The 22,726-nt window shown below is 44.4% G+C and overlaps 1 protein-coding gene across 1 annotated transcript; it reads left to right on the top strand.

Annotated features, from left to right (window-relative positions):
• Positions 1 to 379: 379 nt before the first annotated feature.
• Positions 380 to 22,493, top strand: CASC5 (cancer susceptibility candidate 5; the record flags this gene model as incomplete). Its single annotated transcript, XM_008939722.1, has 23 exons — positions 380 to 414; positions 876 to 915; positions 1,145 to 1,204; positions 3,173 to 3,234; positions 3,740 to 3,789; positions 4,222 to 4,261; positions 5,364 to 5,401; positions 6,143 to 6,195; positions 6,570 to 6,578; positions 7,657 to 12,798; positions 13,549 to 13,693; positions 14,665 to 14,732; positions 14,847 to 14,945; positions 15,932 to 16,047; positions 16,843 to 16,933; positions 18,373 to 18,489; positions 19,061 to 19,148; positions 20,164 to 20,232; positions 20,646 to 20,685; positions 20,793 to 20,894; positions 21,315 to 21,415; positions 22,154 to 22,222; positions 22,364 to 22,493. Coding segments are annotated over exons 1-23 (6,764 nt in total), but the record flags the coding sequence as incomplete, so codon positions are not given.
• Positions 22,494 to 22,726: the final 233 nt, after the last annotated feature.

Genomic DNA, 22,726 nt, shown 5'->3' with positions numbered 1-22,726 from the left:
TGACAGAAGATATTCTCAGTGGGGCAAGAGCTAGTGATGGAAAAACTTTGTGTGCCAGAGCAAACTTTCAAACTTTGTATAAGGTTTGATCACGTTTATGTCCAACAGTGACCAGAATCTTTACTTTAAATAAAAGTACATCTAACCAGTACAACTCAAACTGTTTGCCCAGCTGTCTTATGATATGCAACAGGAAGATGTGGACTTGGGAGGCCTCTTACACTTCAGTCCTTTCCTGTGACTAGAGAAAGATGGAGACAAAAAGTAGAGCATCTAAGACTAGTATCTAGCTATGGTCATAGGCAGTTTTCTTACTGAGGTTCATTAATATTTTGGGATTTCAGCACTGTATTTTACAGCAAAAGCACATCCTTCAGAAATGGAGAAGATTTATGCAGACCCTAACATGGAAAAGTAAGTTGAAACCTTTTAAGAGTTTTATTGTGGTGTGAATATTGTCATTTAGAGGAAAAACTTTGTAATCCATACAGCATCTCTTGAATTAAGTGTGGTTTTGACTGCCAAGAAGAACAGGGAGTTTCTCTGATTGTGTGTAGGAAACCCCTGAGGAAATTTCATAGCAGTGAATTGCCTAGAGCTCAATGACTGTGGGCTTTGGAGGGCAGTCTGCTGAATTTTCTAAGCCAGTTTTTGGGAACTTGTTCTGGAATGATCTATTCCAAGCAAACTTGTTTATTTAATTTCACACTGTGGGATAACAGTGACACAGGCTTCTAAAACTAATGGAGCAGTCAATTTATGAACCTTAAAAAGGTGGTGATAGTGTTCAGAAGTACATAAAGGTGGTGATAGTGTTCAGAAGTACATCTGGGTTCCAGTTTATGCCCTAAGTGCTGTTTCCCTTCTCCCTCCAGTGACAACACGGAGCACCTCAGGGGGAGGCGACTCTCCTCGGTGAGTAACCTCAGCCCTTCTCAGAGGAAAACCACCTAAGGGAGGGAGGGAAAGAAGGGGAAGCTGTGAAGAGGAACTAGCTTTCTCATCACAGTGAAGAGAAGCTTTCCAAAAGCAAAGAAAGAGCCTGTTAGATTGCTGCAGCACTGGTGGCTCTTTCAATCTCTCTCCAGCCAAATAGGTTCTTGCAGTTGGAGCTGCTCTTCTCAACTGTGCCATTCTCTTCTAGATTTTAAAGGCTCCCCGAAATCCTCTTGATGACTTGTGCAGTGGGAATGAGTTGACACAGGTAGGTCTGTGAAGTCAGTGTGAGCTCTGAGGGAGTGTGAAGACAGGGTGCAGGAACAACCACAAAACCATGGGTGCAATCCAAAGAGTAGATCTGTTGTCATTGCCTCGAGAAGGGGGGGAATCTCTGCAGCAGTGCCCAGGCACTGGAGCTGGGCCCTGCCAGAGGCAGCAAAAGCCCCTGGACCTGCTGCTTTCCCTGCAGGTGTCGTCCTGCACTGCACTGGGACCTGCCCCACAGCCAGGCAGGGATCTCAGCACCTTCAGCAAGGTGCCTCGAAGCCCTTCACAGCCCAGTGTTACCTAAGCAAAGGTTCTTCTTGTCAAGCACACAAAGCCCAGCCACAATCAGTGTGATACTTGTTGTTCTACAGCGGGCTGCAAGTCACTTGAGCACGTTTACACACCTCCTGGCCAATCTGTTACCTTCCCACAAGTCCTGCTGGTGGTCTGAACGTCTTCAGCTCCTCATCCTCATTCTTGGTTAAACTGTGTCACTAGAACAATGGAGGTGTAAAAACTCTTATAATAATTGCTTAGGAGGATGATGTTTAGAGTACTAAATGTTATAAGAAATCTATTGAGATTTTCCTATACATGAGGATATTTTAGTTTTACATCAGGATACTTCTTCTGTCAAGAAAAAAGGAATAAACAGAGATCAACAGGATGACTTGCTCCTGCTGTAGTCCATTGGGCTTGAAGTCTGATCCACCAGTATACAAACTGGTATAGTCAGGAAGGTGGGGTTAGCTCTGAAAAAAACCCAGTTTGCCAATTTGCTTAAAATAAAAGCAAAAAAAAAACCCAAAACATTTTCTTCCAGAAATACATACAGAATACACTTAATATTTGTGGTGTCTTAGTTTGTGCATTCCTAGAAACTGTAACTATAGGCCTGGTTGGTTTGGATTTCTGGTGTGGTGCCATTTCTGCCTAGGGTGGGTTCTGTGGGTGCATCATGCATTGACCTCATTTGTCTGTTGCTGCTACAGAACTAGAAAGCTCATTTTTAGCATAGAAAGCTTTCAGTGAAAAAGCCTCTAATAATTTTTTTAGGCTATGCAGTGTGAGCCTGGAATATTTCAGCACATCTATTCCAAACCTGGGCTGAGGATGAGGAGCAGCTGACTCTTCATTTAAGCTGTAACACTCGTTAACAGTGATGGACAGTGCTGCTAACGAGCCAATGAGACTGTCACAGACAGTAGTGTGACATCATTCCTAACTCCTTGTGTTGCTGAAGTGTTTTTTTTTAATAAAAATTGGGTATTTTTTAGGATTTGATAGTCATGTGCATCTAAGGGGTGGTGCCTGGTATGTTAATTAACACATTGTGTTTTAACGAGTGTTGCGCTGTCCTGAGGCTGAGCTAGTCAGGGGAGCTTGTTGCAGAGAACTGCCCAGCAGTGGTGTGATGAATTCACCTTCCCTGTCAGTCATGCTGCATCATTACACACCTCAGAACATTGCCTGTGTGTGAGCACATGCTTGTGACACTGTCTGAACGTTCCAACAGGGAAATGCTGACTTGGATCCTCTCATGAGCCCTTCCCTGTCTCCCAGAAAGACAAACCATTATTACTGTTTTTTTCTTCAAGTTCTTGTACTTGTAGTGGAAAAAAATTGTTCTTGTAAAAAACCAAAAGTTATTCTAAAGAAAAAAAATCCTTCAACTCTCTTGCAAAGCAGCTACATCTATTTTTCCTGGTACACCAGACAAAAATCCTGATAACTGGAATTCTGCTTCTGGTGTTTGAAGCTGGGCAGCTCCCACAAAGAGGTGTTGATCCTGCTTCTCAGGAGCTGGGTGTCTGTGTCAGGAGGAGCTGGGGAAATAGTGTAAAGGATGTGGGTAAATATCTGTTGCACTCCTTGGGCTCATGGAGTGTTCTTCTGAGGGGGTGCTGCCGTGGCTGACGGGGTGAGGGCAGCTCTCTGTCTCTCAAGGTGTGTTCTCTATTGCCAGGATATCAACATAGAAAAACGCAGGAAGAACTCTCGCCGTGTCAGCTTTGCCAACACCATAAAGTAAGCTGGGTCTGAAGGACACAAATCCATTTCCTTTACTTAAGCATAAAACCTGGGCTGCAGGTAATAATCTGGTACCCCCTGAGGTTGCTGTTTGCATGTGCTGGGGAGCATGCAGTGTAGGCAAGCTGGTAACTTGTTATACTCAGGTCATTTTGAGCCCTAAGAGAGCCATGAATCATTTTCTCCTCCTAGCTAGAAAAAAAAAAAAACAAACAAACAAAGCTGCTTTGGTGGATTTAATATAACTAGGAATTTCTGTTTCCCATTACTTTTTTTTTCTTTTTAGTCATTTCCATCCAAGTATGATAATGGGATCTTCCTGCTGGAAAGTATAGTTGGGTTCAGTAAGCTTCTGGCTTTTAGTATCTCATTTCAGAACATACCATGTGGAAAGGATTGAAATCAGGGCTGATTTTAAAATTTATTTTAATTTTCTTTGCTTCAAAACAGATGGTCTTGTATTTTTTAACAACTGAGATGGTTTGTTTTATTTTTTTCTTAGCTGCAGAGTCTTCCAGCGAGATGTTAAGAATAACACAGCAGAAAGCACAGGTAAAAATCCTTTCTCTTCTCCTGATGGGATCTGCAGACTTGGCAACAAGTTTTTAGCCTGGATTTCAGAAGTCAGGGCAAGCAGTCTATTATGGACTGGCTGAGAACCCATCAGTTACTGGCACTGTGGACCCTGTAGCTCAGAAAAGGAATTATTTCCATAGGCAAAATGCACCTAGAACCAAACCTGCTTGGGGAGTTAGATCAAAAGAGGGCTGAGCAGAATGTGACATTTGCTCTGTCAAAGATGTCCTGGGAAGAAGCTGGGAAGCTGAGGTGTTTTCAAGGAGTTGGCTTCTCTGAGGTTTTGCCACAATTAGAAGCCACAATCAAAAAGAGTGAACTTCAGAACATTCCTTTCTGTGCAGTTTACTCTGGTCTCTGAGGTTTGACCCTGCTCCTCACATTAATCTGATTTCCTTCCTGTTTCAGAGTATGCAGCAGACACGAGGAATGATGTCTTCTATAGTCAGTAAGTCTGAAACAATTCCTGCCCCTGTAGAGCTCTGTCCTGCAAATACATTTCTTCAAATGACAAGCCACCATCAAAATATTGCTCCTCAGAGAGATCCAGCACGCCTGTTTGCTTCAACAGATAATTGCTCAGTGCTTTTCATTGGTTAAAGAAGAGAGATCTCTAAAAAGGCACATAACTGTGTTGGTCACTCACAAAAACCAGAAGCTTCTGAAATATTGTACAGTTATGGCTTGAAACTGCTTCCTTCCAAAGCTGATTGCTTGGGAATGTTTTCCAGGAAAGCCCAACCAGCTTCCATGTCTGATAGACACAGTCTTTGGTATTTATTACCATAACTTCTTCCCTCAGAGGTAGATAATGTCTTAGTCTGGCCTCAAAGTTTTAGTCTAGAACACAATGATGTGATTTCTAAAATTAACATGACCTGCTAAGTAAATTAACAGAATCAGACACTTTCTATGTATGAAGGGGAATTTTTTTACATTTAGAATATATAGCAAGGGAACAGCTTATGTGCATCTGTAGTTAACTTAAGATTTTAAAGGCAGCCCAGTATAGTAACGTGTTATATGCATGTAGGTAACTATAAAACCTCAAATTGGTACTTCAGCTAAGGTTTCTTGGTCCTGAAAGAGTAATCAATAAACTGGTGGAGAGGAGAAGGCATTAAAAATTAGAAAACTTCAGAAGTTGGGCATTGTGTCTGGCTCTTTTTTTTTTTACAGGGAAATTATTTCAGGCTTTAGAAACACAGCTTCAGTTTCCCAAAGAGAAAGGAATAACTAGAAGTGGAAGGTCTCAGTTAAATATAAAGAATGTTTTCTCTTTTTTTACTTCTCACTGAGGAATTGAAATTGTATGTTGAACTGTTCAGCTTGTGTGTGGAACAGTGGCTTGTGGCATGCCCAGCTGAGAGACTCTCATGGGAAAACAAAATTGCAATTCAAAGTAGAATATATTGAAGGCATACAAATAGTGTCTGGTATCTGCTGCCCAGACCCACATGAGCTCTGCAGAACTCTGGCTTTTCAGTATATTGCTGAAGCTTCTCTTTGAAATCTCTTAACAAACTGTTTACCTGACCCACCTCTTGTAGAAATGAAGAACCTGAAGCTGCTCCCTGCGAGATCACTGGTGAGTTTGGAAGTAGATTTCATAACAAATGAGACAAAAACCAACCAAACAAAAGTTTGTCTTTATTCAAAACTATCAATTCTGTTTGTATCATTTGGGCACCACAGGATAAGACTGATCTTGAGGGGCTGGAGTGGGTCCAGAGAAGGGCAGGAAAGCTGGTGAGGGGGCTGGGGAGCATGGCTTGTGAGAAGCTGCTGAGGGACCTGGGGTGTTGAATGTCTCTCCTGGCAGAGTGGTGAGGCTTACTGCCTGCTGAGGGATTGCCCTGGGCTGCCCAGGGAGGTGCTGGAGCCACCAGCAGCTCCCTGGAGGGGCTCAAAAATCATGTAGACGTGGCACTTGGGGACATGGTTGAGTGGTCATGGGAGTGTTGGGTTGACACTTGGACTTGATGACCTTGGAGGTCCCATCCAGTCTTAACAATACCAGTCTCCCTGGCCCAGGTGACTGCTGCAGGCTGGGCTGTGCCCCAGGGGGGCTGTTCAGGAGTGTGGTGCTGTGGCAGCAGGGGCAGCTCTGCCACCTGCTGAAGCCAGGACTGAAGGTATTTTCCAGGAGATATTTGGTTTCAATTGTACTGACTTACTCAGCAGGATTTTTAAGATGAGTGTGTAGATTTCAGCTCAGTGGAGAAAATAATAAGAAAATAGTGAAAAGAATTTTTGTATTTTTTTTAAAGAAAATCTTTTTTAAGAAATTTTTTGTACTATTTTAAAAAAGAGTATTTTCTTTCAACAGGGATGAACACGTTGCTTCATGCCCCTATCCAGGCATCAGTGCAGCAGACTGAGGTATACAGAGGCTTTTTTTTTTTGGTTTTGTTCTGAAAATATCAGTGTCCAAATTATATCCCAATAATTTGTGTAGTAAAGATGAAAATGTAACTTGGGTGACTAAAAAAGAAATCCTTGCAGTCATGTAAAATTCCCTGAAAGCTAAACTTGTGTACTTTGAAGTGTTTTCCTCACGTGATAGGCACTCTACTGAAGTATTGATACCTCTGGCTTCTAAAATTCCTTGATAATTTTCCTGTAGCTGATCTAGTTCCTCCATTCTTTGCCATTCTTGTCTAAGAATATGAAATGGAGCTTATGTTTCAGGTAGATCTGGTTATGTGGGGTTTTTTAGGTGTTACTCTCTGCTGGTGTATGTTTTCCTTCTATAGGTAGAACAGGTAAGCACAAATGTACTCGCTGTTCCTCCTGTTAAAAAGCTTTAGACAAATTGCAGAAGGTAACCAAATTTCTTCAGATGAATCATGTAAGAACACACAAAATCCTCAGCTAAGACCTTCACAGGCAGAATTGCTCAGAAATCCTGGGCTGTGTAACACTTAGGGGATGATGTTATGGCACTGTGAAAAAGCTTTAGACAAATTGCAGAAGGTAACCAAATTTCTTCAGATGAATCATGTAAGAACACACACAATCCTCAGCTAAGACCTTCACAGGCAAATTGCTCAGAAATCCTGGGCTGTGTGACACTTGGGGGATGATGTTACGGCACTGTGGTGTTAAACCAGTCTCCCTGACTGCAGTGCTGCTGGCTTCTGTGTTGAGTTTAAAGATAGGGCTTAAAAACTTATGTTAGCTCTTGTTAATATATGTTAAAAACCAAATAATTTATAAAATAGCATTTGTCATTTGAAGTAAACGTGAAGCTGTTCTTAATATTCATTATATTTTATAAAACATAGTGTTAGATCTTGTTACTGGCCAACTTTTTCCTACAGTTTCAAAACTAAATCCTTTTTATTAAAGAGACTAAAATTTCCATTGTAAATGGCAGAAAAGTCTTTTAAAGTTTCCAGCCTGGTGTTGCTGCTCTGAGGCATGAGCAGGATAAGCTGGGAGAGTCTTTCACCTGCAGTTAGACAGAGGGGGGAGGCAAAGGTGAGAACCATACTGAAGAGAGGAACTACTGATCTGTGAGGTCTGATACCTGTTCCAGCTTACCAAGATATGCAGTCTCTGCTCAGCAGTAAAACTGAGACACAGTCTTTCAAAAAAAAAGCTATTTAAATGTGATATGTAATATTACTCAAATATTACATAGCTGTAATATTTGAGTCATCTTTGCCATGAATGCACTATTGCTTATTGAGGAGGACTCACATAGTTGGGGGTTTGTTTGAGGGTTGTTTTGTTTCCCCCCAAAAAAATAGCTATAACCTTAGGACTGCATTCATCTTAAAACTGTTGTATCATTTGTTTTTAGTGTCAGTAACTAATTCCTTCCTCTCTTTTTTTCAGGAGTATGATGCAGAGAATGCCATCCAAAGGGCAAACAGGCATGACACCACCCTCATCTTTTCAGAGCAAAATGAGATGGATATGACAGCCAGTCACACGGCGGTGATCACTCGGGACCTGGAGGCCAGTGCAGCTGATGGCATTGAGAAGATAGACATCACCTCCTTCCTGGCTGGGTTAAACCCTAACAGTGGAAAGGCAGAGATGAGCAAAGAGTGCCAGCTTTTCTCTGACCCAACAAACTATTTGTGCCCATCCATTGAACAGATGGAAGATATCACTACTGTAACAAAAATAGATTTCAATGAATTTTTGAAGAGCTTGAAGTCGGAGGAAGCGGCACACAAGCCTGCCGAGGGACCCGAGGAGAGTGTGTGTGTCCCCTCACAGGTCTCAGAACACTGGGCACGATCATCCCCAGAATTTGTGTATTCCAGTGAAGCGTGGGACACCTGCAATGTGACAAAAGTCTTTGGAGGGCAGGACGATGGGATGGAGATGACAACGTGCCAGGCAGCTGCTGCTGGAGCCGTGGTGTCGGGTACGAGCGGGGCTCCGGCGCAGCGCTGCCCGGCTGCAGATGTCACCCAGGCCTTCACCCACCAGGGCATGGACATGACCACCAGCCACACTGCTAAAGTGTCTCTTCCCCTCCCCGGTGTTGGGAATCAAAGCCTAAACTTCAGAAAGGATTTCCCATCCACAGAGTTAGATAATCCTGTTTTAAAAACAGCCTCTAATCAGCACTTAATCGTCCAGCATGACCCTCAACCCTGTACAGGCAGAAAACCAGTAAATATTGAAGACAGACAAGATCTTGCAGTGCTGCAAACTGCCAAACAAGAGGCCAGAACAGTATCTGCCATCCCAGGATCCATTTCTTCTGAGACTGTCTTCCGAGGTGATAAAACTGTGTTTTTTTCTAAATGTGATGACATGGAAATGACTGGCAATTATACAGATGTAATCTATCAGGACAGGACCAAAGACATGAACAGCTCACCTCATAAAACGTGTGAAAAGCCAATTAATACAAACTCCTTGCCAGCAGCAGGCAGGCAGCCAGCACACAGTGACAGGGACATTGCAAAGAGTCTGGTGTCCTCAGAGGGTCGAGCTCCCCTGGCACATGCACCTCATGCACTTGGGCTGTCTTCAGGCTCAGATGGACCAATCCAGAAGGTGACCCAAGGTCACGGGGCTGCTTCAGGGGGTGTTGGGTTTGATTCATGCACAAGTTCAGTGTCGACTGGTGTTTCTAAGAGCAGACTTCAGCCCAGGCTGGCAAGCTCCCAGCTTGTTTCTCTCTCTGGTGAGAAGACAATGATATTCTCAGGAGAAGACATGGACTTGACTAAAACCTGCCTGGACAAGGGCGATGGAAAGAATGTTGAAAATGAATCTGCTGCTGGAGTGTTCACCTCTGTCACCTGCAAACCTCATTTTCTCAATAACAGAGCTACATCTGCTGATTTAAATGAGCAGGAAGAAATGGAAATAACAAAATGCCATGCTGTTGTCATTGACGGCCACAGCAATGGGGTAACTGCAGAAGGAAAACAAATGCATTGTAAAACAATTCCAAGAAGGAACCAGAACAGAAATGTCAGTGAAGGTGCAGATTCTTTAGATATGGACAAGGAAAACCGTGAGGCAATTGGTACTGGTGGGAATATTAAAAGAAGCCAGACTATGGAAACAAACACTAAAGATTTTGACGTGATAATGGTTGATCAGAAGCTTGGAAAAAACACCTTTCAGGGAAATGGTCCAAGTTCCTGTGCAAAGAGTGTGTGTTTGTTACAGGAGCAAAGGAGAGAAGCCCCCGAGAACATTGGCTCCAGTGCCTCTGCATTCGTGGCCTTGCAGAGTCAACAAGTTGTTAAATCACAACCTTTGGAAAAAACCCATCTAAGTGCTTCAGTTTCCTGCACCAGGGACAGCAGGGGCTTGTTTTCAGAGGGGCAGAACGTGGGCAGAACTGAAACTCGTCCTGCTGCCCTTGCTGCTGCTAATCCAGCTGGTGTGATAGCCCAGCAGCTGCAAACCCAGCCCCCCCAGTGCTCCAGTGGGGATGTCACCAGCCAGAGTGCAGCCACAGGATGTGGGGATGCCAAAGGGAACACAAAGAAGCAAACTGCTACTCCTCTGGCTCCTGGAGGTTTATGGATCTCCAGTAATGAGCCCGCTCCCTCTGGAGTGAGAGGAAAGGCACAGCTTGGAGCAATGCTAGGAATAAATGTAGCTTGCCATAACACAGACAGGCAGGAGAAGACCCACACTCTGAAGGTAGGAAACAAAGTGTTGCCAACTCGAGCAGATTCTGAGAGAGATTTTTCAGTTGGTAGAAGAGGAGAGGATGTAAGAAACCCCCTCTCAGTTGATGTCCCTTCCTGGCAGGGTGCTGGAGAGCCATCACTAGCCAATCCACCTGACCCACATCAGGAATATTCCCAATTGCCTTCAGTTTTGGGAAAGTCAGTTGTGTTTCCCTCTGGTGAAAATATGGACTTGACTGGAAACTCAGCAGTGATGGTTCCTGATTACAACACCAGTGTTCTTCCAGAGAGAGCAGCAGTACCTGGAGACCTTGCTCAAGATGAAAATAAAATAATGTCCTTAAAAAAAGGTGCTGTGGTGACAGTGAATAGGCAGGAGCAGCCTGTGTGTGACCTGTACTCCTTGGGATCTGGCAAGAAAATGTCAGCTGTGAGTGGTCCAAAACATTTGCCTTTTGCAGGTGAGAAAACGACCATATTTTCTGAAGATGCTGATATGGACATCACCAGGAGTCACACAGTTTCAGCAGACAAAATAGTTCTGCAGCATAAAAATCCAAATGATGACGCAGCCTTAACATCTGGAGATAAAACTTGTGTTTTTACCTACAGTGATGACATGGAAATCAGCAGACTCGATACCACTGCAGTTGATAAATGTCTGGAAAGGGCTGTGGCTCAAGGGATGCTTCACGTGGATAAAAGGACTGGGAGGAGAAGCTTGAAGGGAGCAGCAGGAGAGAAGACTGTTGTGTTTTCACTGAGCAATGAGAACAACGACATGGAGATCACCCAGAGCCACACGGCTGCCATAGGGCAGGAAATGCCCTCACAAAAGGGGGGAGGGGGAGGGCTTCCTGCTGGCTCCTCAGCCCCCCCTGTTAGAGCCTCGGAGGTCAGCCAGGCTGGCACTGCTGGGAGAGGCACCCTGGCAGTGGTGCAGGGTGTGAGAGCAGCCTCGGGGCAGGGGGGTGGGCACCGGGCACCTTCGAGCAGCGACGCCGCTCAGCGTGCTGTGGCTGACCTGGAGATCCCCAAAACCCCCAAGGCAGCCTGGGAGGGGGGTGCCCTGGCAGGCCCCGTGCAGCCCCTGCCTCCAGTCTCCACGCTGCTGTTCAGGAGTCACCAGGCCCACATGGGAATGACCCAGGCTCACTCTGCAGAGGAAAGTACTGGAGGAGCCTTCGGGGAGGACGGGTCCCAGCTGGTGAAGCAGGCTGGACAGGAGGCTGGCTCAGGTAGCAGAACCATCATCTTTCCTTCAGCTGAGGATATGGAGATCACCAAGACTCATACAGCTGTACTGAGGGGGCAAGCTGGTGTACAGGACAGAGAGTCCATTCCAGCCATTTCTGCAGCTCCTGCTGATAAAACCATCGTGTTTACCCACCACCAAGACGACATGGAAATAACTGCATCCCACACTGTTGCTGTTAATAACAATGTTAATGGGTTTCAGGACCAAGAAGTGTCACCTGTAAGCACTCAGCGACCAGACTTGTGCAGTGCGTTGTCTTCTTGCAGAGATGAAGCAAATTCCTTGCATACAGAAGACCTGAATGATGAATGTCACACAAACTCCAAGGACAAGCCCAGCATTCCCTCTTCTGCCTCATCAGCCTCAGCATTGCCTGGTGAGAAAGGAGCTTTCAAAGCCCCCAGTGGCACAGCACCAGATTCCATTTACTCTGTGTCCCTTCCAGAAGAGACTGTGGCTGTGCAGACACCCCAGGGCCTTGACCCTCCCAGGGATCATTCTGCCCCTGTAAGCAGTGAGCAGGATCTCATACCACCAGAAAACCTGAAATCCAAGAGAGTCTCTTTCAAGCTTCCAGGTAATGGGCCTATGGATCACAGTGAGGACAGTGGTGATTTGGAGTCACCTGTTTCACTTCCCATCCAGCAACCAGAGTCCTTGAGAGGTTCCCCAGATGTGTGTACTGCTCAGAGAAACCCAGTGCTGAGAGGTGATTCATCTCAACGTGAAGGTTTGGCTACAGATTCAGGCTTGGCTGGAGCAAGCCTTGTCCCAGCTTCTAACAGGGAATCAAAGGAAGCTGAGGGACCATCAGCTGAAGGGGAGACACCTCCAAAAGACACTCAGATAAACTCTGAGCAAACTGAGCAACACAGTGACAGTCCAAGAGATCAAATAGGTCCCACTCTTGCACCTGAATTATCAAGTATTTTAAATGTTTGTTCAAAACTGAAAAATATTAGAAGAAGATCTGCAGGTTTCTCCATTCCTGACCAGTTGCCCAAATCATCAGTTCAGCCAGGGGATACCCTGTGGTTAGAAAAAACCACTGTGAATGAACCAGGTCATTTATTTTGCACCAATGAGCAGAACACACGTCCTGAATCTGGAGCTGCTCTCATGGATGCAGACGTAGGCATGGCACCCAAGGATAAATATCAGGGAGTGAAGGTCCCTCTAGGGATCTTCCAGCCTAAACTACCCAACAGAAGAAATCCTTCTGTCTCTAGTGCACAGGACATAAATGCCAAATCTTCAGAGAAAGGAGAAGCACTGGTTTCAGAAGTAAGTGTAAACACAGATGAAGCCCCAGGTACCAACAAGCCTAGTAGGCAGAACTTCAGCCCTTCTCAGTTTATAGCAGAGGAATTTCTTCCTGTCTGCCTGGAAGAAATGGATTCAAATGAATCTGTAAGCTCTGAGCTCATGGAAAATGCTGCCAGTGAGATAAGCAAAAAACAAACCTCCTGCAATGAAAACCAGTTTGAGGAGACACAAACCTGCAACACAAAAAGAGCTTTGGAACGAGATGAGGAAGACCTTCAAAGTCCAAAGAAGGTGAAGAGGGATGAAAAGTTGGATGGTGAGGCCTCCCAAAACTTGCAGGTGAGTGTGACTGCTCAGTGGAAGGGTACAGTGAGACTAACAGGACTTCAGTTTACCCTTGGGGTGTAAGCAGAGCTGTTGGTAGGTTTTCTTGTTTCTCTTAACCACCATTTTGCTGCTGTTCTGCTGCATCCTCCTCTGCATCTTTCATTGTTTTGCCAAAACAGAAGGATCAGGTTAATGTGTGCAGCTTTCCTGAACTGTGCCCAACAGACAGAATGAGGGGTATGCTGATTTTAAATCATCCTCTCCATGGTATCCTTTTAATCCTTTCTCAGCTGAATCCTCTTAGTCCTCTGAACTACTTGCTTGTTGTTGCTTAGGTACAATAACAGACTAAGGCCTAAAGCAGTTAGTGAAAACCCAAACAATGATGTTTAGTTTAAATTTGATTTTTTTCATAGACAACACAAATTGCAGTCAAAGCAAGACAATATCTGCAAATGTGGGACATTCATCTGACCTCAAAAATAAGTTTGTAGTCATCATTAGAAACTCTCTTGTTCCAGAAGCTGGAATAATGTGTTGTTGTGGTGGCTCCTGCTCTGATTGGGAAATGGACAAAGGGTTTTGCAGCTTCATTTCCCATATGGCATCACAGGGAGTGGCTTTACCAGCCACATGCTGAAGAGATGTAACACGTGCCCCTACTAAAAGTGAAACAATTCTGAATGTCAACAAACAGCTATAGCAAGCTACTGATTAACTTACATTGTTTCATATAACTTTTTTTTTCCTTGCTAATACTAGGTTACTCTTGGGGCTGTGTCCCAAAGCCAGGTAGAAGCTCCTGAAGGTGGAGAACCTCCAAACCAGCTGGCTAAGAGCCCTGACTGCACTCACGCCAGCACCAGCAGCTCTCTGGATTCTGTTAAGGCTGACACAGAGATAACAAGTAAGGCATCTGGCATGGTCGTGGCCTCAAGCCTTCTGCTCTTTACACTGATCAGGGAGGAACCCCATCCACACCATCTGTCATTTGGGAAAGGCCTGTGTCCCCAGGTCCCACCTAGCCAGCATGCTTTTCCACTCTGGTTGGGAGTCTGAGGAAGACTGAGGGGGGAAGAGAAAGGAACAGAACTCAAGTACAGCTCTGTTTCCAAGGGCAAGGGGCTGATGGGGCTGTTGAGTGTCTGTAGCACAGAGTAAAGCCCCATCTCAAACTCTGCTGGCCCAGGAGGATTTGAGGCTGGTTCCATGCAGGATGAGTGCATGTCTTAGCACTGCACCTCTGCAACAAGACTCCTCGGAGTACATTGCAGGGAGCAGATTCTGCCCCCAGGCTTAATTAGCCCTTGCTAATTAGCTGATACCTGACACTGAGGCAGAAATCTGCCAGTACTCTGATAAGTGATGTCTTGCTTCTATTTACAAAACCAGTTCCAATTTTGGCCTCCTGCAACCAGGAAGCATGTGGCTTGTCCAGCAGCAGCTGGGCTCTCTGGGTGGAAACTGGCCCTTGCTGGTTCAGAGCTCGAGCACCATGGGCTCCCTGGGACAGCTGCTGGCAGCTCAGCTGCTCCTGGGCCTCCCTCTGTGTTTGATCCCCTCTGTGAACTGCCTGGAGTCTCTTTGTCAGTGTCATTACTTTTCAGTGTGTTACAGATGCCTTTCCTCCCGTGGAAAAGTGAACTCTCACTTCATTACTGCTCTGACCCAGGTTTCATTTTACATTAGATTCTTCATCTTGCCCTCCCTGTTTGTCCCAGGTAGTTGTTTCCTCAGTTCCTTCATTCAGCACTGGAAACACAATGGTCAGAATCTGCATGACAATTGGGTTCTTTTTTCTCTAGAGCTAATGAGCCTAGGTTCATATTTCCATAAGAATATAATTAACCTTTTTTTCTCCTCTCTTGTTTTTGCCAGTTCAGCGAAGCAGTCAGATGGAGTCCCAGCTTCTCACAGACAGCATTTGTGAGGATAACTTACAGGAGGTATGGAAATAGCTGCAGAATGCTTCTCCTAACAGGAAAAATACTCATGGTGCTATAGGAGTAAGTGTTCTTGCTTGAAAAATGTACTTATGTATTTTTTTCTAATCTTTACAGAAATTTCAGAATGGTGTTATCACAGTTGGGGAGTTTTTTACACTTCTCCAAGTCCACATCCCAATTCAGAAGCCTCGGCACAGCCACGTCCCAGGCAGTGTGAGTACCTGGCCTGTCACAGGTGGAACAGAATGGGTCTTCAGAGTCCTTTGTATTTCTTTGGTTTTAAATCTTTATCAGCTAACCAGTCTGTACTACAGGCCTTTAAATGTGTTAAGCCAGGAGTCAGTTCCACCTCAACAAGTGTGTTAGGCACCGTGGGCTTCCTCTTGTCTCTTTGCTTGCTCACCTCTGAGGAGTCTGATGCTATTTTTTTTTTCCCAGTACTAAAAAATAGATTTCAATCTCTTTGCAAAATACCATATATTCAGGATTGTCTGTTCTTGGATAAAAATGCCAGTTCTTGCTTTTTTAGATTGATTTAAGGATGCTAAATTAGAAGGTAAGAATTAGAAGCTCAGTCCAACCTTTTCTCTTTATCTTCTTACTTAGCAAGAGCAAGTGAAAAGCCTTTGCACTTTAAAGTTCTTACAGACTCTTGTGACAAAAGAGTGAAAACTGATTAAAAAGAAACCAAGCTAAATTAACACCATTTGTATTGATTAAATTAATTCCTTTATGACTTTTCAGTCTCTTCTGTTTTTATTTAAAATCCTGTGCTATCCTAGTTTAGTTTACACTGTTTGCAAAGTGATCTCTCTGAATATTCCCCAGACTTATGAATCTCTGATACCATTCATTAGTGACTGCTCTCTGACCACACCCCTCCCATCCTCCAGAAGCCCTTGAAATTCAGCTCTCTCTGAATTATTTAAGTGCTTCACTATATCATTTGCTGAATATACCCTCAGAGTATTTCTGTGGTGTGCCTCAGATGCTGGAACTGGGCAGTGTTGACTGTGAACCAGGCATGGCTACTGTGTAACTGTGTCAGGCTGCCTCCGTTAGGGCTTGGGTCTGGTCTGTTCTGCTAAAGCTCAGCTTCCAGTTCTTCTGCTGCTTTCTGTACAGGAGCTGACTGGAAGTTACTGTTTCTGAAAAAGATGCTTTTTTTTCCTTCACCATTTTCCCCTGTGCTTCCCCAGTGTGCAGTCAGTGCCTCACCAACCCCAGAGGATCTCCTCTACAGCCAGTACGTTCAGCGCCCCAAGCTGCGTGTCTATGAAGAGGATTGCCAGGCCCTGGCTCAGAAGATAGAGGAGTGAGTGTGTCCTCAGTCATGCACTGCATCCCTCCTTCTGTTCTGTCAGCTCTGCTGGCAGGCAGAGTGGTCTGAAGACAGTTAATACATTACACATGGGAAAACCAAGAAATGATGGTTAACCAGCTTTACCCTGGTGCCAGTTCATTGCAGCTTTAGCCACTATAGGGTTAACTCTGGGGGAGGACTTGTGGTTATGGAGATAACTGATTTCCCTCAAGTAATCTTTCTTTTACTAATTGAGTGTTTCAGTTGCACATCAGTAGTTAAACTTTTAAAATTGTATCAAAAATGATCAAGCATAAAAAGCAGAATAGTAACAGGTTATGATCTGTTACTTGCTCCCATTTTCCAGTGTTTATTAGATTGAAATATGGTTCTTGTGATTTATTAACTTCTCTAGATGACACTTGTCTGATTCATTCTGCCTTTTATGTGGAAAATCAAGTTTTATGATAAAATAAAAAGTCAATAGTAAATTTTTTCCCAGCCTCATTAGCACCACTTCCTATTTCATTGGCTGTCTAGCTCTGCACCTCCAGTTCAGACCTGCCTTCCACAAAAAGACCAGAGGAAATGAACCTTGTGTGCTAGAGTTTAACAGACACAGCACCCATGTAATCAAGGCTACAGAGCATCTCTCCAAGATGTAGGACCCAACCAAATGAAACTATTTACATTTCCATGCCTTAATTAGAAAAGGGAAATGAGTTGTATAAATACCAAAGTGCTGCTTTGTGTGCTCGGTGCCTTTGTGACAGGACTTGTGTCAACTTCTTTTTCATAACATTTCAGGTTAAAAGTGTATGTAAACATCCAGGATCAGCTCCTGGTGAACGTCAACAGGAGTCTGTGGGAAGTAATGAGGACCTGCTCTGATGAAGAGGTAATGTTACATGGAGAGTGAGTGTTCCTTACATCATGGAGAAAGGAGGTTGATTTGTTTTCAAATAAAAACCAGCATGGTAGCAGAATAGCAGTAGGCAGGTAGGTGACACAGGGCAAAACATTTTCTGAAGGGCAAACTGCTATGAGACCTCCCAATATGTTAGAAGAATGCCAGGATACATGCCCTCAAAAATATACTGGAAGGAACATGTTGCTATAAAAACAGCAAAACTTGATAGCTGAAGTTGAAAATTCAGGTTAGCTGAGCTCAGATGAGAGGAGAGAAATTTTAGAGGGGCCTAAGCAAGCAGTGTGATTTTTGGAAGTTAAAAAATGAGCTGCTGTGACTGTAGAGACTCAGTTGCTTCATTGGTAGAGCAGAATTTAATGCTCATTTGGTTCAGAAGGACATATAATGTTGCAAGAATGAACAGAAAATGTCTCATTACACCAAAATAAAACTGCACACAGCATTTGGAGTGCAACAATGGTGTCACGTGCCATACAGAAGATGAGGCCAGAGGGTATTGAAAGGAGAATGCTAATCACAGGCACAAAAAAGTGTGACAAAGACATCTGCACTGAAAATCCAGAAGCATAATGAAAGTATCCCAGCCAGAACTGAGAAGGTAGATCAAGAAATTGTTTTCCATGTTTTAATGCCAAGAATAAAGATCTATTCAATGAAAATAGAGTCAGAATGGATAAAACACAGTATTTTTCATAGTTCCTAATTAGATTGACATAGGCTGTCCCTGAGGCTGGGCTATTAACTGGATCCAGGAAGAGTTATACTTGTGAACAATGGAAGCTCCTAGAAAGAACCCTTAGCTAAGAATAATAAATTTCAAGGCTTATTAAGCAAATCTCTACACACTTTTGTTAGAGTGATAGCACCTAATGGAACCAGGCAGATGGCAAACACTGCAGAAAAAAGCTTTTTGTGCACTCCACTGCAGCTTCTGGATTGACAGCTGTCAGAGCAGACACTGAACTCCAGGATCTGTAGCTGTGTTTTGGTAAAACAGATTTTAAGTTTACTTCTCATGGTTTGGGTCCTGCCTGACTTCTGTGGATGTTTCAGCCAGCAAGTGTTCCAAATGGGTGTCTCAGCTGGGACTAGAGACAGCTGGTGTGTGTGAGGAAGGCACACTGGTTTGGGGTAAAAGCATCTCTTGAGTCATTTGTGTGGCTCCCTGCTTGAGGAGAGATCTTGTTGGATCTGCATGAAGAAAATCAGTTACTTGAGTAGGCAACTGTGCTTGGATTAACAGGGATTGTCCCTTCTGAAGTTTAATTTCTAGGTGTCATGCAATACTGCTACTAGAGGAAGAGGATATGGGGAGGAGCAGAGAGGGGAGAAAGTCAGAAGTGTCCATTGAACTGTCTTTGCACATTTCCCTTCACTTTCTTTTCTGTATTTTCCATTTGCTGCAGCTGAAGAACTTCGGAGCAGAACTGAACAAAATGAAATCCTATTTCACCAAGGAGAGTAAAATCTTGGGTCACAATGAGAAAGAGGCATTGTACAGCAAACTGCTGCAGAGTGCACAGGTAACGTGCCACGAGGCTGCAGAGGATTAGCTTTAAAAGGGAACCTCTGCTGTGTTTTCATCTTTGACTGTCAAGGGCAGGAGCCTGATGGCTGCATGTGAGTGCACATTCCCCTTTACTTACAAGTGCAAACCACACAGGGACAGTGACTTTCTTGCACTTACACTAGAGGAACCTTGTGCCTAAGGGTTTTGTCAATTAAAGTAAGAGTGAAAAATGCAATTATTGAAGGGAATGCCACCAGAAATTAGCTCTTCATGCTGTAGTTATGTCTAACATGGAGATGCAGAGGGGATAGGTATGGGAAATCTGTCTAGGAATTTATTTACTTCCATGTCTTACCTTGTTCCTTCAAAAGAAAAGTCATTAGGAAGACACATTAATTATCTAGCACTTTCTCATGCATGGCTACTGCCTTAGTGTTTGTCAGTCTCCCTCTTCCTTCTAATGACAGATTGTATCAGCTTCTTTAATTATCTGCTTGGTGATCAAAGATCCACATGGTAGTCCCAGAAGACAACTCAGCTTTTTAAAAACTGTTGTTTACTCGAGTACAATTTCCCCATCTTAGGAACAAGAGGAAAAGCTGCAGTCAAGAATAGAAAAGGTGGATGAATTGATCAAGGAGGCAGAGAGCTGTCTTGTTACCCTGGAAGCAGGTTGGTGTTTTCTAACTGGTGACCAATATGCTGATTTCTCTATTTTCTGCACAGCTGCTGGTTTAAATGGTCAGTTCTGTGTTTGGTAGTTGCTTGGAATTCTTCAGTTCCTCCCTTACAAGTCTTCATTAGCCCTAAATGCCTTCGTTTGTGTCTGCAAACTTGTCTGGTGGGAACTATAAATCATATGGAGACTTAGGAGTATCTGTGCTGGCAATCAGAGTGACAGTGGCACCTCTGAACACACTGACAGTCTGCCAGCCATGGCAGTCCAGAATGGCCACACAGCCTGGCAGTGATCCTGCAGGGCCAGACTGAGCTCTGCTGGTTTCAGTGGTGTGGCTGGATGGGTTAAACTCTGTCAGCCGTGTTCACAGCAGCTGCAGGTGGCCTCTGGCATTGAGTTCTGTGTTTGGTAGTTGCTTGGAATTCTTCAGTTCCTCCCTTACAAGTCTTCATTAGCCCTAAATGCCTTCGTTTGTGTCTGCAAACTTGTCTGGTGGGAACTATAAATCATATGGAGACTTAGGAGTATCTGTGCTGGCAATCAGAGTGACAGTGGCACCTCTGAACACACTGACAGTCTGCCAGCCATGGCAGTCCAGAATGGCCACACAGCCTGGCAGTGATCCTGCAGGGGGGACAGACTGAGCTCTGCTGGTTTCAGTGTCGTGCTGGATGGGTTAAACTGTCAGCCATGTTCACAGCAGCTGCAGGTGGCCCCTGGCATTGCTGTGTGTGCTGCTCTGGGGATTGCCACTTCTTCCCAATGAAATTTCTTCCAATGCCTTAAGTAGAAATCAGGCTGCAGAGCAGCAGCTTTGAAACAATGCAACAAAAGGAGTTTTCCTTATTATCTGTTAGTCTCTGGGGGGTTTGGTGGATACCTTTACAGCTTGTGTGTATTTCTCTTAGCTTTGAAAGACTAAGATTCATAGAATGCACAGACAAATGAAATGGAATCTAAGTATTGAATCTGAGAGTTCTACAGAAACCTGATCCTTCTTTCCCATAGGTTCTAACTGGGAAGACTGGGGAGCAGACTGCAGTGAGGAAATGGCAGAAGGGAAGACCCTGGAGGAAGGTAACAGCACCAGCTGAATGGCACTTGTGGGTTTGTTTTCCAGATCCTGGAGGGGGTGATACTCAACCCCCACCCTGATGTATTAACTCTGATATGGATGCAAACACTACTGCTTTCTCTTCTGCATTGGATACAGCTAATTGCACAGATGTTTGAGTACCAAAAGGATTTGGTTTCCCCTAGAAAGGTGGAGTTGAGAGCTGGGTACAGTGTGAGGTGAAGAGTGTGCTCTGGGTGTCATATTCAGCACTTTAACTGCTCAGTAATTGCTAACCTTTGTTAGAGTGTGTCTGTACCCTGGTTGGAGTAACAGCCACCAAGCTGAGATCTCTAGTGTTCTGAAGCATGACTGCACAGTACGTTTGGGCTTTCCTTGCTGCTCTTTTCTCATGGCTTTTATCCCTTCCTTTTAGAACTGGAAAACCTCAAAACCGAAGAAGAGGAACTTAAAAGGTCAGAGGGTCTAAAGACCTTAAATAACCTGTACACATTCAGATTTGAGAGGCTGGTGTTTTTTTAACCAGTGTGCTCCATCTCCTGTGGCTGGTTTATCTATGCAGAGAACTGTTGGATCTGGAGGCTGACAATAAGCAAATGCTTGCTCAGATGAACCAGCTAGAGGAAGAAGAAAAAAGCTTCCAAGAACTCCTGGAGAGATGCGAGTAAGGAAAAGACCTTCAGGGCTTATTTTTGTCAGCTAGTTCTGGGGCCTCACATTCATATATAAATGGTTTGGGGTTTGGTTTTCCTTGTTCTTTGATTTGGGAAATCTTTGGCTGCCCATCTGCTCACAGCCTGGGATAAGCAGTGAAGCCTCAGGGAACTTCCCTGTGTGACACACTGGTTTCCAATCTGCTCCTCACTCAGCCTTGCCATGTCCAACTCTCCTCCAATTCCAAATTTAACATTTGTGTAAAATGAACAGTAGTATGCTTGTGTTCCCAAAGCATTCATACAGGCTGCTGGGAACAGAAAATTCCATTGGTATTTTGTGGGGTAATAGTTCATACTCTGTCCTTCAGATAATGGTGTTGGTTGGTTGGAACACAGAGTGATGGTGTGAATTTTCCTCCTCTTTGTAGCTTTACTGAGTGGGAGATGACTGAGTGGAGTGAACAGCAGGCAACCTTTAATTTTCTTTATGATTCTGTTGAGCTCACAGTTGTGTTTGGACCCCCAATAGGTAAGTCACAAAACTGGTGGTTTTCAGTTCTATGAATTTCAAAGGTTAAAGAGTTACAAAATAGAAACCTAAAGTTTCCATATTTGTAAAGATCTGGTAAAAGGAAGTCGAAAACACACTACAGCAGGAGGGTGTAAGCTGAGAGATGGCTTTGAATATGTTCAGCAGTGCTTTCTGTGGGAATTTGGAGAAGCAGGTAATGAATGGGCAATGGGAATCTTGCCATAGAAGGGCAACAGAGCTGGGGAAGGGTCTGGAGCCCAAGTCTGAGGAGCAGCCAAGCTACCTGGGGGTGCTGAGCCTGGAGCAAAGGAGGCTCAGGGGAGACCTTCTGGCTCTGCACAGCTCCTGACAGGAGCCTGGAGCCAGGGGGGGGTCGGGCTCTGCTCCCAAGGAACAAGGGACAGGACAAGAGGCAACGGCCTCAAGTTGCCCCAGGGGAGGTTGAGGTTGGATATTAGGAAGAACTTCTTCACTGAAAGGGTTGCCAAGGCCCAGGCTGCCCAGGGAAGTAGTTAAATCACCATCCCTGAAGGGGTTTCCAAGCTGTGGAGATGTGGTGCTGAGGGACATGGTTTAGCAGTGGACTTGGTAGACTTAGGCTGGACTTGATGCTCTTGAAGGTCTTTTCCAACCTGAACAATTCTATGTATGGCTGTTTCTGAAGAGGAAGAGCTGTAACTCCAGAACTCAGTGTGAAAATAACAACTGTTTGGGGTTTTTCCCTTTCCTTCTCAGATGGTGATGATTTCGGTGAAGATCCTTCCCGAAAGATAGTTAGCCTGAACTTTGAGTCATTCTTGGATGGTAAGATTTTTTTCAATTAGCTTGAAAGTAGCTGCCATGACAATCTGGTCTTGGGGAGACAGCTGTAAATTTGTGGTTGATTTGCTAATGCATGACTACATGGCTTTTAAAAAAGAGTTCTGTTTCTCTTTTGTGTTACAGAGGAAAAAGCTCCACCCTCCTCGTGTTTAGTCCAAAGACTCATATTCCAGTTTATTGAAAGCCAGGGATGCTGGCAGGAGAAGTGTCCCATGCTGTACTACTTGCCCCAGGTAATGTCCCAGGAAAGCCTGTAGGACTCTGGGAAAGCATCCTAACTTTTCTGTCACAGAGAACAGGGCTGACACTGAGAACAAAACCTCATCCTGAATGCTTCATCAAAGCAAGTCACTCAGCCTCGTTAGTGTTCTGAGCTGCAGGGGAAGTGCCTGTCCCTGAAGGCAAGAGTCCTAAAAGCTGTGGTTTCTTCCTTGTTTACAGAAGCTTCCTTGGCTGCCTGTCTCAGTTTCTTAGCATTTTTTTTTT

Source organism: Merops nubicus, unplaced genomic scaffold, assembly GCF_000691845.1.
Source record: "Merops nubicus isolate BGI_N331 unplaced genomic scaffold, ASM69184v1 scaffold26894, whole genome shotgun sequence".
In the NCBI taxonomy this organism is placed as follows: domain Eukaryota; kingdom Metazoa; phylum Chordata; class Aves; order Coraciiformes; family Meropidae; genus Merops; species Merops nubicus.
This window is presented reverse-complemented; position numbering and strand designations above follow the sequence as displayed.